The sequence below is a fragment of the Taudactylus pleione genome, unplaced genomic scaffold, assembly GCF_031769625.1.
Source record: "Taudactylus pleione unplaced genomic scaffold, aTauple2 ptg000040l, whole genome shotgun sequence".
NCBI lineage: Eukaryota > Metazoa > Chordata > Amphibia > Anura > Myobatrachidae > Taudactylus > Taudactylus pleione.
The window spans coordinates 23,262,824-23,282,830 of NW_028284442.1; the positions used below are offsets into that span (position 1 = coordinate 23,262,824).

A 20,007-nucleotide genomic window follows, 5' to 3' on the forward strand; every position below is an offset into this window, starting at 1 on the left:
TCATGAAGGACAGTGCAGGCAGAGAGAGTGATCTACAAGAAGCAGGTTAGAGATCCAGTGGATGACCATGGAGACTTTTACACTTTATTGATCACTTCGTTAGTCCTGCCTCAGTCAAACGTTGGGAGTAAAAGCTGAATTGTAGAGAGGTCACAAAGTGAGATAGGTGTTTGTACACAAGTCACTAAAGTAAATGAGGCTAAATGAAAATAGATTGTAGTGGAAGAGCAGGGAGATCAAGTTGGACAAATTAGAGTTGGAGCAGAAGTGGGAGACTGTAGATCACAGTGGGTTGGAGATGGTAAATTTCTAGATCCTTTAAACAGACTTGTTTTTGGGGTTTGCAGAGTTTTCTGATAGTGCCCTGCTTCCTTGGGGTAGAACATATTTTGTCTCTGCTCCCCTACATAATCTGATAAAGGGATTAAAGATGAGGGAGAGGTTACAAGGGACCAAACAGGTGACTATATTTAATTTATCTAATCATGTGCTTTCTGAGCATAAGACGACTGTGCTCTCTAAGGGTCTGTCTTTTCTACAGTTGTTTAGACAGCGCAGTTTTGATTATGAAAAAGAGCTATATAACTGACATAGGACACTAAGAATTAAAGATTTCTTTGCGAAAAATGGAGATCATGAATTTACTAAAAGACCTTTCAAAGTCAATAGTTCCTTTGATCCCCCCTCATCCAATGCCTCAATAGAAACTTTCATGAGGCTGGTTAAACCTGATACTTTACCTCATGTGCAAAAGGTAAAATATTCCATTCTAACCTCTCCAAGCTAGAGAATCTAGCCATTAATTCATTACAAGACAATTCTTCTATTGTAATCTGCCCCCGCCGATAAGGGCGGGGGGATTTGGATTATGAACTATGATGATTATTTTAATGAAGTCATGCGCCAATTGGCTGATACTGATTGCTATAAGCAACTTACCTTTGATCCAACCGATAACTTTAAAAGGGAAATAGATTTGATTATACAATTGGGCCATGCAAATGGCTGGATAGATGATTACACACTACGTTTTTTGAAACAAGATTTCCCAAAGTACTGTTACTTTATGTACTACCCAAAGTACACAAGTCACTTACACAGCCCCCAGGTAGACCCATAATAAGCTCTCGAGGATCACTATGTCAAAGTCTATCTCAATTTGTGGACTACTACCTTCAGCCAGTTGGTCAGAACACACCCTACTTTTTAAAGGATACCTCTGATCTTTTGCAAAAGTTGTCATCTACTGGCCCAGGGACTGTCTACTGGTGACACTAGATGTCACCAGCTTATATATGAACATAGGACATGTTGAGGGGATGCAGGCAGTTAGAGAGATTCTGTCCTCCAGTCCACAGTATGTGGGTCCGCCGATTGAGTTTATTCTATTGTTAATGGAGGTTATTTTACAAAAAAAAAATTTTTTGTTTAATAATGCTTTTTATTTACAGCTTAAAGGGACTGCTATGGGGTCTAATATGGCCCCATCTTATGCAAATTTATTTATGTATTGTTTTGAAAAATTACACATTATGGCTGATCCGCATTTTTCACGTTTTATTTTATTTTACGTGAGATTTATTGATGACCTTTTCATGCTGTGGACTGGAGGAGAGAGGGCTCTTAAGGAGTTTGTAGAGGGCTTGAACCGGTTGCCGGGATCTATTAGATTTACGTACACATATAGTGCAAAACAAATTGATTACCTAGATGTTTGTGTGAGGGTCAACTGACATCTTTAGAAAACCCACTGATAAGAACATACTTTTGGAAGCAACAAGTTTTCATCCATTACCCCTTAAAAGGGTTTGCCCTACTCCCAACTTGTCAGAGTAGTGCGTATTACTTCTGATGAGTTCTGTCTTCCTGAGGCACTGGAAAACATGGGCAATAAATTTTTAGAGAGGGGTTATCCCCCGGGAGAGGTCAAGAATGCAATTAAGAGGTGTCTGTCATTAAAGGGAGATGATCTTCTGAATCCATCATCTAAAGAAGACGACAGAGATATGCGACTAGATTTTGCCAGCACTTTTTCTATTACCTCAGGGTTAATTAAAAAAGCCATATTACATCATTAGCAAAAAGTCCAAACAGACCCGGTTGCTGAAGGACATATGTAAGAACGTACCAATGTTTTGTTACAAAAGGAGCAATAATATGAGAGAGAGGATTTCACGCTCTGATATTGGTCCGATGAATAATTCTACCACGAATTGGTTAAATCCCCAGAAAGGGTCTTTTAAATGCACGGGCTGTGTGAACTGTCGGCATATGAAGATTGGCAGCACCCTGGTTCACACCATGAAGGGAACGGTCTACCATCTTAAACACTGTATGTGCTGTGATACAAAATTCATCACATATGTGATTATTTGCCCTTATAAAAAACTTAATATGGCCAAGACGATTTGCATGTTAAAAGAAAGAAGACTGATGCATTGCGATTCTATCAAGGATGCTTTTGTGAAAATGAAGCTTGCGACACCTCCAGTGGCCAGACATTATGTCATGGAGGGTCACAGACTAAAAGACTTCATTGTTATGCCCATTGACCATGTACTCCCCCTTCGTAGGGGTGGGGACAGACACAGACTTCTCCTGAAACAGGAGTGCATGTGGATTTATAAGCTTGGAATCATGGTTCCCCATGGACAATATTAAGAATTTACATTTGCACCATATAAGGGTGATTAAGTGATCATATGTGTAAACTATAATTGATTCCTAGTGCCGTTTCAGCCCTTTGTTGTATAAATTATTTTGTACACTTTTATGTATATTTATATATATATTTATATATATATATATATATATATATATATATATATATATATATATAGTTGCAGTACTAATATCTGCCTACAGGGATCTGTTCCCTATTTTCTACTAGATGTTTCTGATTTTATGCCAGTACCTGACAGGTGCTTGCTATTTCTATTATACTTGGTTCCTGTTTTTCATTTATTTGTTCATACTATTTTGTTTTTGGGTATAATTTTGTTTGTTGTGTCTGACAGCCTCGACTGGGTAAACAATGCGGTTTGCCGGTGATTGAGGCATGTGATTTCACAACATAAGTGTCACTTCCGATGCGATGGGCGGTCCAGAGTGTATCATGCTGCACTCAGTAGTCATGGTCCCAGCTGAGGTTTGGTGCGAGTGATGGCGTGACATGGGTTAGTTTTCTCATGTGATAGTTAGGGTATATAGCATACACATCGGAGCATATCCAATTAGCCGCGGGGTTTACCCCACGGCTAATTGTCGCGCTGGACGGGATTCAATTAGCGGGGATTCCATGCGCGGGTGTCCCTGAGACCCCACGCGCGAGTCCCCGCTGTTTGACTTTACCTCGCGCCTCATGTAGGTGTGAGGTAAAATCAGCGTGAGGCTGCCCTATACGGCCTCGCACGAGAGGGTATTATACACTGATTACGCAGTTCTCGCGGAATCAGTGTGTTCTTGCACGGGAGTCCCGGTCTAATGACGCGGGGAAATAGCTATTTTATTGAATAGCTAATCCCCGCGTCGCGGGACTTTTGCCTGTCAATTAGCCGTGGGTGAAATCCTGCGGCTAATTGGATATGCCCCATAGTACAGCATTATTTTGTGGTTCCCTGACTAAGGTGACCAGAGACAGCTGTTGGAACCAGCTGGGTTTTGAGCATGGCTCCCCATGCCCTATGGAGGCTATCAATTTGGACAATATGTGCTAAGTATTGAAATGTTTTTCTACTATGGCTTGTTTTAACCCTGATGGTGCTATTGAGCATCAATAAATATTTTTTTTCTAAAGAGGTGTGCTGGACTTTGCCAATATTGGACTTGCTGCTACAAATGTTGTTGTCCTAACACCTGCTGTCTAGATTCATCCAAGTGATGTGTGCGTTCTACCTTTTTTCATATATATATATATATATATATATATATATATATGTATATTATATACATAAACATAAACCTTCAGGTAACCTGTGCATACAACAGGAGACCAGCACACCACCATTTGTATGAAAAAAAATATCAAAGGATAATTTATTGCAACATAAAAAAAGCCATCCACAAAGCCAACATCAAGGTAAGGCAATACTTATCAGCATCATGTGTATAAAGATTTAGTCATTGCTCCCGGCCTTTGGCTTTTTTGATGTTGCAATAAATTCAAGGTGTAACATTAACTTTTGACGCTGCACCCCCTCTTCACAAGAGGTGTGTGTGATTCATGATAAACATTATATATATATATATATATATATATATATATATATATATATAATCACCCTGAATTAATGCCTTAGAAAATACTTACACGGATGTGGAGTAAAACATACGTTCTGACAAAGCGCACATAGAAAAGAACAGCTTGGAATCAAAGACATCATTGTTTTCACTTGTCACAGCCAGGAGATTTTTCACTTGTCCAAGATGAATCTCACTGAAGACATCATTCAAAGCACTTTCCATTTCCTAAACTTAGAAATATAGACATTTGGAACAAAATAGCAAGAAATGCTATATCACAATAAAATGTGAGTATAACATCAGCCACCAATCAGAAAGGAGTTGTTAACTCCTATTGATTACACATACATTTTATGTCAATACTGGCACAAGTTTAATGTACGATTTTATTAATGTGTCTCATTATATTTCATGTTTTTTGTGTATTTAGAATTTGTATTTACAAGTAAAAATGTATTATTACTATTATTTTTGACTCTGTATCAAGTGTCAGGTAATTAGACCATCATATTTAAACTGCCTGGTTTACTATCAACCAGGATATATCTTGCACTATACTACATAAGATAAGCGCAGCACTTTTTTCCGATATTTACTTTTTAAAAGATCAACAGGTGGAGTTAATTATCTCACTTGTGATTCTGTTAGGAGACCTGGAAAACATGCACTGTTTAGGGTCACTCACCGAGGTGGAGAACCTGTGCTTTAAACGTGTTACTGAATACCAGTGGTTCTCAAACTCGGTCCTCAGGACCCCACACAGTTCACGTTTTCCAGGTCACCCAGCAGGTACACAGATGTAGTCATTACTCACTGACACACAGGTGAAGTTAATTATTTCACTTGCAATTCTGTGAGGAGACCTGGAAAACATGCACAGTTCGGGGTCCTGAGGACCAGGGGCTGACTGGCAACTTTTAGCCTGGGGGGCAAATGCATGCAGGCGGCCCTGGCAGAGGAGTAGCGTGTAGCTACGGTGCCCGAAGAACGTGCGTGCTACGGCGCCGCCCCCCCTCAAGTGTTTCAGGGAGGAGGCGGGTCCATATGGGATTAATGTAAGGTAAAAATAAAGATTAGGGGCAGCCCCCTGTCGTAGTGCCCATATGCAGTGCCCCCGTGTGCCACAGGAGATAACACCCTTATGCAGGCCTCCAGTAGTGCCCCCAGTAGTGATCCCCCCCTATGCAGTGCCCCTTGTGCCCCCAGTAGTGGTCCCCCCTGTTCAGTGCCCCTTGTGCCCCCAGTAGTAGGCCCCTTATATAGTGCCCCCAATAGTGGTACCCCCTATGCAGTGCCCCCTGTAGCAGTCCACCCCCCCATGCAGTGCCCCCAATAGTGGTAACCCTTATGCAATGTCCCTTAAATAGTGGCCCCAGGTGTAGTCTCCCCCCTATGCAGTACACCCAGTATTGCCCTTTATATAGAGCCCCCAGCAGTGGTCCCTCGCAGTGCCCCCAGTGGTAGTCCCCTCCCCCTATGTAGTGCCCCTAGTAGTAGTCCTCGCCCCCCTATGCAGTGCCCCTAGTAGTAGTCCCCTCCCCTTGTAGTGCCCCCAGTAGTAGTAGTAGTCCCCCCTTGTAGTTCCCCCAGTAGTAGTAGTCCCCCCCTTGTAGTGCCCCCAGTAGTAGTAGTCCCCCCCTTGTAGTGCCCCCAGTAGTAGTCCCCCCCTTGTAGTGCCCCCATAGTAATCCACCCCCCTGGTAGTGCCCCCAGTAGTAATCCCCCCCTGGTAGTGCCACCATAGAAATCCCCCCCTGGTAGTGCGCCCATAGCAATCCCCCCCTCCGTCCGGTCAGCGCTACACACCGGCCCGCGGCCCGCATGACGCTGCGGCCCGGGGGGCACATGGCACCCTGCCCCCCGGCCCAGCCCGCCACTGCTGAGGACCGAGTTTGAGAGTTCGGTGTACATTAGGCCACCTCCAGACTTTTTTTCTCAGTTCACATTAAGTTCCAAATATGACCTTCAGGGCCGGATTAAGGGGGGAGGGGGCAGCTGTGTGTATGTTACAGCAGCCGATGAGAGTCAGACAGACTCTCATTGGCTGCTGCACAATGGAAGGGAGCCGGCTCCCCACCGCAGCTGGTGATGATAGGAGAGACGTCATAACGCTGACGTCTCTCCCAACTGTGCAACAGAAGAGCCGGGACTTACGTCAGGAGCGGGGATTCAGGTAAGCTTTTTTTTTGCGTGTGTGTGCGGCACTGTCACTGCATAGGGGGGGGGGAGCGTTACAGGCGTCCCTGTATAGGGCAGCAGCTACAAGGGTCACTGTATAGGGGGCAGCTACAAGGGTCACTGTATAGGGGAGTGTTTGCTACTGAGGGCAATGCATAGGGGGTGGCTACTACTGGGGCACTGTATAGGTGGGGACTACTGGGGGCAGAGCATGGGGGACTACTACTGGGGCACTGTATGGGGGGGACTACTACTGGGGGCACTGTATGGGGGACTACTACTGGGGGCTATGCTTTTGGGGGAATACTATTGGGGGCACTATATAAAGGACACTGCATAGGGGGGATTACTACTGAGGGCACTGTATAGGGGTGGACTACTACTGCGGGCAATGCATAGGGGGGACCACTACTGTGGGTATTATATAAGGGGCGCTGCATAGGGAAGACCAATACTGGGGGCACTGTATAAGGGGCACTACTACAGGGGACACTGCATAGGGGGGACTAGTACAGGGGGCACTGCATAAGGAGCACTGAATGGGGGGGATCATTACTGGTGGATTGCATAAGGGGCACTTCTACAGTGGGCATTGCAAGAGGGGCATTAAGGTGAATAGAAAGAAAAAAAAATCCTAGTGTGACTAGAAACTGTGGTATATAGGGGCCCCCACAAGTTTGTTGCCCAGGGGCCCCCACAGACCTCAATGCGGCTCTGATGACCTTGGAGACTGATGTGCTGTATGGGCCTGATTAAGAGTTGCATGTTAATGCTGCCGACAGCTGCAAATTTGTACGCAGAGGCTATGTGAAAATATGCAACTGTTGCAGCCACCGGGATTTGTATTGAGACTCTGACCACAAGCTTTGCAAATCCAAGTGACAGCGTACAAAGAAGCAGGAATCGGTCGGAGATCAGTCGATTATCAACCTTCTGTGTAACACTATGATGGCGCAGAATGACTGAGGGAACTGAGATCCCGGAGCCATTTTTTCTGCGTAAGGCATCACAGTCAAAGGCTGAGACACGCCCCGTTTGAGTCGACGCCTACAAACGGTCCCAATCTGATAATCACTTTGAGAATAAATCTTCACAGCAAGCAATAATGACAATGACAAGACTCATGCGCAGTGCGACTCATTCGCAGATCACTATAATCACTCATCTACGTAAACATCAGCACTGCGTCCATCTCTGCATCAGGCCCTGTGTGCGTATACAGGGATTCTGATGTGCTGTATCTGTGCATCTAGGGTGGATGATGTCCTGTATGTGCTGTGTGTGTATCCGGGATGGGTGATGTGCTACTAGTGTGTGTGCTTGTGCCCAGTGTGTCTAATGTGCTGTCTGTGTATCCGGGATGGCTGATGTGCTACTAGTGTGTGTGCTTGTGCCCAGTGTGTCTGATGTGCTGTCTGTGTGTGTATCCGGGATGGCTGATGTGCTACTAGTGTGTGTGCTTGTGCCCAGTGTGTCTGATGTGCTGTCTGTGTGTGTATCCGGGATGGCTGATGTGCTACTAGTGTGTGTGCTTGTGCCCAGTGTGTCTGATGTGCTGTCTGTGTGTGTATCCGGGATGGCTGATGTGCTACTAGTGTGTGTGCCTGTGCCCAGTGTGACTCTGATGTGCTGTCTGTGTGTGTTTCCGGGATGGCTGATGTGCTACTAGTGTGTGTGCTTCTGCCCAGTGTGTCTGATGTGCTGTCTGTGTGTGTATCCGGGATGGCTGATGTGCTACTAGTGTGTGTGCTTCTGCCCAGTGTGTCTGATGTGCTGTCTGTGTGTGTATCCAGGATGGCTGATGTGCTACTAGTGTGTGTGCTTCTGCCCAGTGTGTCTGATGTGCTGTGTGTGTATCCGGGATGGCTGATGTGCTACTAGTGTGTGCATGTGCCCAGTGTGTCTGATGTGCTGTCTGTGTGTGTATCCATGATGGCTGATGTGCTACTAGAGTGTGTGCTTGTGCCCAGTGTGTTTGATGTGCTGTCAGGGTGTGTATCTGGGATGGCTGATGTGCTACTAGTGTGTTTGCTTCTGCCCAGTGTGTCTGATGTGCTGTGTGTGTATCCGGGATGTCTGATGTGCTACTAGTGTGTGCTTGTGCCCAGTGTGTCTGATGTGCTGTCTGTGTGTGTATCCATGATGGCTGATGTGCTACTAGTGTGTGTGCTTGTGCCCAGTGTGTTTGATGTGCTGTCTCTGTGTGTATCTGGGATGGCTGATGTGCTACTAGTGTGTGTGCTTGTGCCCAGTGTGTCTGATGTGCTGTCAGGGTGTGTATCCGGGATGGCTGATGTGCTACTAGTGTGTGTGCTTCTGCCCAGTGTGTCTGATGTGCTGTCTGTGTGTGTATCCAGGATGGCTGATGTGCTACTAGTGTGTGTGCTTCTGCCCAGTGTGTCTGATGTGCTGTCTGTGTGTGTATCCATGATGGCTGATGTGCTACTAGTGTGTGTGCTTGTGCCCAGTGTGTCTAATGTGCTGTGTGTGTATCCGGGATGGCTGATGTGCTACTAGTGTGTGTGCTTCTGCCCAGTGTGTCTGATGTGCTGTCTGTGTGTGTATCCATGATGGCTGATGTGCTACTAGTGTGTGTGCTTGTGCCCAGTGTGTCTAATGTGCTGTGTGTGTATCCGGGATGGCTGATGTGCTACTAGTGTGTGTGCTTGTGCCCAGTGTGTCTGATGTGCTGTCTGTGTGTGTATCCGGGATGGCTGATGTGCTACTAGTGTGTGTGTGCCTGTGCCCAGTGTGACTCTGATGTGCTGTCTGTGTGTGTTTCCGGGATGGCTGATGTGCTACTAGTGTGTGTGCTTCTGCCCAGTGTGTCTGATGTGCTGTCTGTGTGTGTATCCGGGATGGCTGATGTGCTACTAGTGTGTGTGCTTGTGCCCAGTGTGTCTAATGTGCTGTGTGTGTATCCGAGTTGGCTGATGTGCTACTAGTGTGTGTGCTTCTGCCCAGTGTGTCTGATGTGCTGTCTGTGTGTGTATCCGGGATGGCTGATGTGCTACTAGTGTGTGTGCTTCTGCCCAGTGTGTCTGATGTGCTGTCTCTGTGTGTATCCAGGATGGCTGATGTGCTACTAGTGTGTGTGCTTCTGCCCAGTGTGTCTGATGTGCTGTGTGTGTATCCGGGATGGCTGATGTGCTACTAGTGTGTGCATGTGCCCAGTGTGTCTGATGTGCTGTCTGTGTGTGTATCCATGATGGCTGATGTGCTACTAGAGTGTGTGCTTGTGCCCAGTGTGTTTGATGTGCTGTCTCTGTGTGTATCTGGGATGGCTGATGTGCTACTAGTGTGTGTGCTTGTGCCCAGTGTGTCTGATGTGCTGTCAGGGTGTGTATCCGGGATGGCTGATGTGCTACTAGTGTGTGTGCTTCTGCCCAGTGTGTCTGATGTGCTGTCTGTGTGTGTATCCAGGATGGCTGATGTGCTACTAGTGTGTGTGCTTCTGCCCAGTGTGTCTGATGTGCTGTGTGTGTATCCGGGATGGCTGATGTGCTACTAGTGTGTGCATGTGCCCAGTGTGTCTGATGTGCTGTCTGTGTGTGTATCCATGATGGCTGATGTGCTACTAGTGTGTGTGCTTGTGCCCAGTGTGTCTGATGTGCTGTCAGGGTGTGTATCCGGGATGGCTGATGTGCTACTAGTGTGTGTGCTTCTGCCCAGTGTGTCTGATGTGCTGTCTGTGTGTGTATCCAGGATGGCTGATGTGCTACTAGTGTGTGTGCTTCTGCCCAGTGTGTCTGATGTGCTGTGTGTGTTTCCGGGATGGCTGATGTGCTAATAGTGTGTGTGCTTGTGCCCAGTGTGTCTGATGTGCTGTGTGTGTTTCCGGGATGGCTGATGTGCAGTGTGTGTGCCTGTGCCCAGTGTGACTCTGATGTGCTGTCTGTGTGTGTTTCCGGGATGGCTGATGTGCTACTAGTGTGTGTGCTTGTGCCCAGTGTGTCTGATGTGCCGTGTGTGTTTCCGGGATGGCTGATGTGCTACTAGTGTGTGTGCTTGTGCCCAGTGTGTTTGATGTGCTGTTTCTGTGTGTATCCAGGATGGCTGATGTGCAACTAGTGTGTGTGCTTCTGCCCAGTGTGTCTGATGTGCTGTGTGTGTATCCGGGATGGCTGATGTGCTACTAGTGTGTGTGCCTGTGCCCAGTGTGTCTGATGTGCTGTGTGTTTTTCCGGGATGGCTGATGTGCTACTAGTGTGTGTGCCTTCGCCCAGTGTGTCTGATGTGCTGTCTGTGTGTGTTTCCGGGATGGCTGATGTGCTACTAGTGTGTGTGCTTGTGCCCAGTGTGTCTAATGTGCTGTGTGTGTATCCGGGATGGCTGATGTGCTACTAGTGTGTGTGCTTCTGCCCAGTGTGTCTGACGTGCTGTGTGTGTATCCGGGATGGCTGATGTGCTAGTAGTGTGTGTGCATGTGCCCAGTGTGTCTGATGTGCTGTCTGTGAGTGTATCCATGATGGCTGATGTGCTACTAGTGTGTGTGCTTGTGCCCAGTGTGTTTGATGTGCTGTCTCTGTCTGTATCTGGGATGGCTGATGTGCTACTAGTGTGTGTGCTTGAGCCCAGTGTGTCTGATGTGCTGTCAGGGTGTGTATCCGGGATGGCTGATGTGCTACTAGTGTGTGTGTCTGTGCCCAGTGTGTCTGATGTGCTGTGTGTGTTTCCGGGATGGCTGATGTGCTAATAGTGTGTGTGCTTGTGCCCAGTGTGTCTGATGTGCTGTGTGTGTTTCCGGGATGGCTGATGTGCAGTGTGTGTGCCTGTGCCCAGTGTGACTCTGATGTGCTGTCTGTGTGTGTTTCCGGGATGGCTGATGTGCTACTAGTGTGTGTGCTTGTGCCCAGTGTGTCTGATGTGCCATGTGTGTTTCCGGGATGGCTGATGTGCTACTAAACCTTCTATCGGATGAGGTGTTGTCATGTGTGCAAACCACTTATCATACTAACATAAAATAAAGACACTGAGACGTGGATTTGGCAGATAACTTGATGGCGATTTATTGGAGCAATAATAATTATTATTTATTTAAGGATGTATGGTGGCAAAGAAAGGACGGCCAGAAATCAGCCAGATCTGCTATGCCCACACACAAACAACAAAAGGCATAGCAGGCGTAGATCGGCCAGAGTGCATACACATAACCATGTAACTCATATCATCAACAAAAGGTAACGCTCACCCCCATCTTGACTTCCCACCCGTTTAGGTGGTGATACTGCCCCCCGTTAGGTTGGTACAGCCAACTACCAGTCAACGAAGGGAGCGCCCTTAAATCATAATTGCACCCGGACTGGCGACCTGCCGTTCTTTCCCGCCACCCAAAACCAAACCCACAACATACCAAAATTTATAGGGGAGGGAGGGTGGGGAATCTGGAACAAAGAGGCTTTGGCCCACACTTTTATCCCACTATATAATGTTCCTGTTACAAACCCGCCCCTGCTTGCCATAGGCTAACTCCCACAAGTAATTTGCATACATGCCTGCCCCCATCCTAGAGGTTTAAAACACCTCTTTTCTTATGCAATCTTTCGGTTTCTCTAAACCTTCTATCGGATGAGGTGTTGTCATGTGTGCAAACCACTTATCATACTAACATAAAATAAAGACACTGAGACGTGGATTTGGCAGATAACTTGATGGCGATTTATTGGAGCAATAATAATTATTATTTATTTAAGGATGTATGGTGGCAAAGAAAGGACGGCCAGAAATCAGCCAGATCTGCTATGCCCACACACAAACAACAAAAGGCATAGTAGGCGTAGATCGCCCAGAGTGCATACACATAACCATGTAACTCATATCATCAACAAAAGGTAACGCTCACCCCCATCTTGACTTCCCACCCGTTTAGGTGGTGATACTGCCCCCCGTTAGGTTGGTACAGCCAACTACCAGTCAACGAAGGGAGCGCTCTTAAATCATAATTGCACCCAGACTGGCGACCTGCCGTTCTTTCCCGCCACAGCAAGGTTCTGCTTATAGAACCGCTGCACCGCCACCATACCAAGTACTACCCCAATAACGCCAACTCCTCAAAAAGATCCCCAATAAACAATGACCAACCCTCCTCTGTTAAATGAACTCCATCAGGTCTATACATATAACTAAATCGAAATTGAATGTTCTTATGGTAAATGAAACGGCCATAATTGGCCATCACAAATTTGGCAACTGCGAAATTAAGTTTCTTCCTAGCTTCATCATTAGCAGGAAAACTCCTAACCCCACGCCAGACCTGTCGAGGTACAATGCAAGACCAAATTAATTTACACAAGGGCCAGGCCGATAGCACCCTCGCCAAATCGTTGACAATATCAACTCGTAATTCTACAGTGGACCTCTGCCCTAAGTCGTTGCCTCCTAAATAAGCCACCAAAATACGTGGCCTACCAAAAAGCCTTGCATACTCTAACAGTTTAGGACAAAAGGAATGCCATCTCATACCTCTGGAACCTATGCAACGGACCCTAGCTGAATATTCAAAAATTGGAGCTTGATCTGAACTCAAACCTAGCAGCCCAGAAAATATATGAGTGGCCTATAACCCAAATTTCCTGCGTGTCAAAGAGCAATCCTAAAGGTGGAGGAAAGCAGTAAATAAAAAATTAGTAATTGTCATAAAACAATAAAATTTTATGGTGTATTAGTGGGATCTGATAGAACATAAGTGAGTATCTGCCAAAAAGAAAAATTTTCTATTGGTCGCCGACTTTACTATTTGAAGTGGCTGAGACAAACAGAAGACACAAAGGGGAAGAATGGGTGGGGGGGAATTGGGAAAAAACAGGTGAACTCGGCAAGAGGTAAAATAAAAACCTGCTGAGGGATGGACTATGGCCTAATTAAATGATTGAGAATAGCCGAATTGAATCCGTCAGTTCAGGTAAATTGTAAAATCCCTCAAGACTCCCATTGCCAGCAATGGCGAGTAGCTAATCCCGAGTAGGACGGACAGGGGTAACAGACAAGACAGGACAGTACATGAGACAAGACAAAAACCAGGCAAGCATAAAATATAAACGTAACCGGAACAGACTGTGAAATGACTTTAAAACAAAGGGCCTTCACGCCTAGGTCGAATGTAACCTTTATAACTATCCGATTTCCAACGTCCTAGGGCCTTAATTTCTGATGCCGAGAAACCCGCAGCTGCCGCCGAAGTTGCGGCTCCGATCAGAAACGAGTGTGTACCAAAATCTTGAGGCGGGAGGCCTAAAACTGATACACACCTCTTCAAAAACCAACCAAACTGGTATTTGGTAAGCGGAGTCCTGTCCATATGCATGAGTCATGAACCAGGAACATCCGGCCGCAATAACTCATACCGCATAGCTAGTGCCACGGGGCAGATCTGTTCGTACCTAGATGGACCCAACGAGATCCACCCACCCCTACCAGTCTGGTCGGTCTTTGACCGCCGAATCCTACAGAGAACAGACCTCTCACTGACCAGGATATCCGAGAGGAGCATGGCGGCATCAACCCATTTGGATGATGCCACCAGCTCCGATACCCTCAAGGTGCCGTGAAAAGCCTCTGAAAACACCACTTGAATCAGGACCGCCTCATACGCAGTAAGAGCCACTCCGAGAACCGCCCCTAATACTGCCGGAAGCAGATGAGCGTCCACAGGTCTCCTAAGGTCAGCTACTGGCCGGGAGACCCGTGCCCAACCCTTTAAAGCCTTCACAATCAGAAAACTTTTAGTAAAGTCAGGTTGGCCCTTCAATTTACAATAAAATGCAATGCCCCCCAAAGAGCGCGCAACAGAAGCCCTGGATCTGCCAGCCAAATGGAGACTCCAAATAAAAGAAAGCATCGAACGATGCTGACTCTTACCTGCCTGTTTGCTGCTACGGGAATAATCTTCCCATTCATTCCATGCCTGCCGATATGCTCGCAACGTGGAGGGGGCTAAAGACTGTTCTGCTAAGCCCTCCATGCCGGCTCGATCACCTGCCAAACATAAGAGGGGCAAAGCACAACGTCAGCACCAGGGGCCACAGATCGGGACCTAGCCCACTGGAAACGTGATAACGCATCGTCTATCTCATTCTCCACCCCAGGAACGTGTCTTGCCTTAAACATGATGTTACAGCGCAAACATGTGAGCACAGCTGCGCTAGCAAGCGCAAAACCAGCAGGGAAGCCGCATGTTACTGATTGTATCGCATGGACCACGCCCAGGTTGTCACACCTGATAATGATGCTGCGATTGCGTAACCATTCCCCCCAGATTTCCAAGGAAACCATTATGGGAAAGAGTTTGAGAAGGAGTAAGTCCTTAGTCAAACCCTTTCCCACCCATTCTTCCAGCCAACGGCCAACGCACCAGGAGCCATCAAGGTAACATCCGAACCCTGTGGTGCCTGCTGCGTCGGTGAACAGCTGCAGCTGCAAATTGTCAGCGGCTGGAGACATCCACAACCGAACGCCATTAAAATCCCGAAGAAACGAGACCCAGACAGAGAGGTCCTGCTTAATCTCTGAGGATAAACGTAGCAAATGTCTCGGTTAGTGACACCAGCCGTGGCCCTTTCCAATTTACGTGAAAAAGCTCTGCCCATTGGAATTACTTTACAGGCCCAGGAGGGATTGCGCCTGCCGCAGGGTAATTCTACTGGAAGCCGTGCATTCCGCTATGGCATTACGCAACTTGACAGGCTTATCGAGAGGAATGCGACAAGAACCCGCTGAGGTACAGATCTCGATACCCAGGAATGACAAGGGGAAGGGCCCTCCGTTTTGTCCGCAGCAACGGGAACTCCAAATGAAAAAACAGCGCTCGTAAAGAAAACAAAAGATAACTGCATCTGCCTGAACCGGAAGGGCCGACACACAGAAAGTCATCGAGATAGTGGGCTATTCCATGACTACCGCAAAAATTAAATAAATAAATTCCGCGCACCAGTGTAGGAAGGTGCTAAAATGCTCGAAAAACGCACAGGACACAGAACACCCCATAGGCAAGCATTTGTCTATGCAATATCCGTTGTCCAAGCTAAAAACCCATAAACTGGAATGACTCTGGGTGCAAAGGAAGTAGACGAAAAGCTGACTCAACATCTATCTTAGCCATCAGTGCGCCCGGACCATAACACCTAATGACATCCAAAGCATCGTCAAAAGACTGGTACACCACCGAGGAAACCTCAACTGGTATGGCAAAATTTACTGACGAGCCTGGCGGATAAGACAGATGTTGCATGAGCCTGTATTTTCCTGGAATTTTCTTGGGAACCACTCCCACCAGGGAATTCACAAGATCCCTAATGGGGGTTCTGCAAAAGGCCCTGCAATGCGCCTGACGCTAACCTCGCCAGCCACTTTTTCCCTAAGAATGTGAGGCAATTCAAAGGCAGACTTCAAATTTCTAGGCGAATATGTGTCGACATCCCTGCAAATAGGTAAACGAAAACCAAAACTGAAGCCTTTTAACGAAAATTCTGCGTCCTGCAGAACCGGGTACCAACTCAACCATTTTGCTATCGCTGTGACACGGACAGGGGATGGAACTTTACTTAGCACTTGTGCCTTTTGCTGGCTGTGCAGGCTGCTGCTGGGCACCCCCCTTGAAACACTTGGCAACTGGGTGATTGCCACCACATCGCAAGCAGAGGTGACGAAAATGACATTTTCGTCCCTGCGTACAGGTGGAATTATTAAAGGCGAAGCATTTTCCCCAGACGCCTGCTGTTAGCCCTGACGAACTGAACTAGCTGCTTTGCTCGCGTTGTACCCCTCATAGGCAGGACGCGAAGGCTGCGTGACCTCCAGCAATGTATATTTGTCGAAGTAGGAGCATAGCTGAGAATGGAGCTTCCCGGTGATAGCTGCTTGGGGCAGTGATTGCAATAATAAGCTGTGCACCCTGTAGAAATTCACTGTAGCACATGTATTCTGTCTATTTTGTAAGTTAAATGCTCAGAATACAGTATATAATACAATCTCCTCTATTGACTGATAATATGATTCAAAGGAGATAAAAGCTAGATCTAATGTGCCATACATAAATAAAGCAGTGTCAAAGCCATTACCCCTTACTGTCAGATAACGCATCACTAAAGCATTCTATTCCCCCAATGATACCTCAATGCCCAGCATAATACTGACACTGTTTGCTGCAACTGTTTTCTACCATTAAGAGGGCATAATCAGCACAGACCAGCTATAAAATACATCATACGAATGTACTGAATGATATAATTCTGGCATATACAGGACCAGCAAACACAGTAAGCAATTATATGTAGAAGTAGAGCCATCCTGTCTGAGCTGAATCTTTTTATTTCATGTGCAGGCTCCTTTACAGATCATATGAGCAAGTTGGGGAATCTGGGAGAGGGCAGAAAAAGAAACCATGCACTGTCCTGGACATAGATGCACAGATTGGTCCCCTTATGTACTGGATGGTGTATTATCCAGTATTAATAATTGATCCAATAGGTGATCCATATCAGTGCACCCCGTACAGTGCATGTTTTCCAGATCTAGTTGGTGCACAACAATATTCATTACTGGCTTTTAACTTTTTCTACTGGCTGACACATTTAAAAGATCAACAGGGACTGTAGTGCTAGTTATTTCATTTGTGACACTGAGGGGATCCTAAAAAACATGCAACTTTAGTATTATATGCTATTTCTATTGTAGTCATCATGGTGTGTGCTGAGGGGGGGTTCAGGCAAGGCACTCATAAACCCCTCCTGCATTTGCCTATGGTGCTGGTCACTGCAGCCACAAAGATGATATTGATCAGGGGCATTAAGGACTGAAGGGAAGCACCCCTCCCCCGCACTGGCACACCTTCCACAAAGCTGCTGCAGCAGCCTGAGGGGGGATAGAACTATCAATAGGGGAACCACACCTGCAGCTCCTAATAACATGGGGGCACTGTGGAGCCAGGGACCAGGGTCTGGGGAGGCTCATTACTAGGCAGGACATAGCTACACCCACCCCCAGCAGAACAAGAAATCAGAAAAGACAGTGATTGAGGACAGAAAGGAAAAGTAAAAGCAATGATATGAAGTAAATGAAAAGAATGACTAAATACAATAAGGAAAAGGAGGAGAGAAGAAGGAGAAGCACTAAGAGAGTTTTATTAAGGAAAATGACAACTGACAAAATGCACTTCCCTGTCCTGGAGGAATCTGGAACAAAGAGGCTTTGGCCCACACTTTTATCCCACTATATAATGTTCCTGTTACAAACCCGCCCCTGCTTGCCATAGGCTAACTCCCACAAGTAATTTGCATACATGCCTGCCCCCATCCTAGAGGTTTAAAACACCTCTTTTCTTATGCAATCTTTCGGTTTCTCTAGTGTGTGTGCTTGTGCCCAGTGTGTCTGATGTGCTGTCTGTGTGTGTATCCGGGATGGCTGATGTACTACTAGTGTGTGTGCTTGTGCCCAGTGTGTCTGATGTGCTGTGTGTGTTTCCGGGATGGCTGATGTGCTAATAGTGTGTGTGCTTGTGCCCAGTGTGTCTGATGTGCTGTGTGTGTTTCCGGGATGGCTGATGTGCAGTGTGTGTGCCTGTGCCCAGTGTGACTCTGATGTGCTGTCTGTGTGTGTTTCCGGGATGGCTGATGTGCTACTAGTGTGTGTGCTTGTGCCCAGTGTGTCTGATGTGCCGTGTGTGTTTCCGGGATGGCTGATGTGCTACTAGTGTGTGTGCTTGTGCCCAGTGTGTCTGATGTGCTGTCTGTGTGTGTATCCGGGATGGCTGATGTGCTACTAGTGTGTGTGCTTGTGCCCAGTGTGTCTGATGTGCTGTGTGTGTTTCCGGGATGGCTTATGTGCTAATAGTGTGTGTGCTTGTGCCCAGTGTGTCTGATGTGCTGTGTGTGTTTCCGGGATGGCTGATGTGCAGTGTGTGTGCCTGTGCCCAGTGTGACTCTGATGTGCTGTCTGTGTGTGTTTCCGGGATGGCTGATGTGCTACTAGTGTGTGTGCTTGTGCCCAGTGTGTCTGATGTGCCGTGTGTGTTTTCGGGATGGCTGATGTGCTACTAGTGTGTGTGCTTGTGCCCAGTGTGTCTGATGTGCTGTCTGTGTGTGTATCCGGGATGGCTGATGTGCTACTACTGTGTGTGCTTGTGCCCAGTGTGTCTAATGTGCTGTGTGTGTATCCGGGATGGCTGATGTGCTACTAGTGTGTGTGCTTGTGCCCAGTGTGTCTGATGTGCTGTCTGTGTGTGTATCCGGGATGGCTGATGTGCTACTAGTGTGTGTGCTTCTGCCCAGTGTGTCTGATGTGCTGTCTGTGTGTGTATCCAGGATGGCTGATGTGCTACTAGTGTGTGTGCTTCTGCCCAGAGTGTCTGATGTGCTGTCTGTGTGTATCCAGAATGGCTGATGTGCTACTAGTGTGTGTGCTTGTGCCCAGTGTGTCTGATGTGCTGTGTGTGTATCCAGGATGGCTGATGTGCTACTAGTGTGTGTGCTTGTGCCCAGTGTGTCTGATGTGCTGTGTGTGTATCCGGGATGGCTGATGTGCTACTAGTGTGTGTGCCTGTGCCCAGTGTGACTCTGATGTGCTGTCTGTGTGTGTATCCGGGATGGCTGATGTGCTACTAGTGTGTGTGCTTCTGCCCAGTGTGTCTGATGTGCTGTCTGTGTGTGTATCCAGGATGGCTGATGTGCTACTAGTGTGTGTGCTTCTGCACAATGTGTCTGATGTGCTGTGTGTGTATCCATGATGGCTGATGTGCTACTAGTGTGTGTGCTTGTGCCCAGTGTGTTTGATGTGCTGTCTCTGTGTGTATCTGGGATGGCTGATGTGCTACTAGTGTGTGTGCTTGTGCCCAGTGTGTCTGATGTGCTGTCAGGGTGGGTATCCGGGATGGCTGATGTGCTACTAGTGTGTGTGCTTCTGCCCAGTGTGTCTGATGTGCTGTCTGTGTGTGTATCCAGGATGGCTGATGTGCTACTAGTGTGTGTGCCTGTGCCCAGTGTGACTCTGATGTGCTGTCTGTGTGTGTATCCGGGATGGCTGATGTGCTACTAGTGTGTGTGCTTCTGCCCAGTGTGTCTGATGTGCTGTCTGTGTGTGTATCCAGGATGGCTGATGTGCTACTAGTGTGTGTGCTTCTGCCCAATGTGTCTGATGTGCTGTGTGTGTATCCATGATGGCTGATGTGCTACTAGTGTGTGTGCTTGTGCCCAGTGTGTTTGATGTGCTGTCTCTGTGTGTATCTGGGATGGCTGATGTGCTACTAGTGTGTGTGCTTGTGCCCAGTGTGTCTGATGTGCTGTCAGGGTGGGTATCCGGGATGGCTGATGTGCTACTAGTGTGTGTGCTTCTGCCCAGTGTGTCTGATGTGCTGTCTGTGTGTGTATCCAGGATGGCTGATGTGCTACTAGTGTGTGTGCTTCTGCCCAGTGTGTCTGATGTGCTGTGTGTGTATCCAGGATGGCTGATGTGCTACTAGTGTGTGCATGTGCCCAGTGTGTCTAATGTGCTGTGTGTGTATCCGGGATGGCAGATGTGCTACTAGTGTGTGTGCTTCTGCCCAGTGTGTCTGATGTGCTGTCTGTGTGTGTATCCATGATGGCTGATGTGCTACTA

At 47.2% G+C, this 20,007-nt stretch overlaps 1 protein-coding gene across 1 annotated transcript in view; it reads right to left on the minus strand.

The window, feature by feature from the left end:
* The window catches only part of LOC148538431 (uncharacterized), a 94,518-nt gene that overhangs the window by 7,053 nt on the left and 67,458 nt on the right, over positions 1-20,007 (minus strand). The window contains exon 7 of the mRNA XM_088453842.1: positions 4,310-4,467. Within this exon, the coding sequence (XP_088309968.1) occupies positions 4,310-4,467 (158 nt within the window). The remainder of the gene's footprint in view (positions 1-4,309; positions 4,468-20,007) is intronic.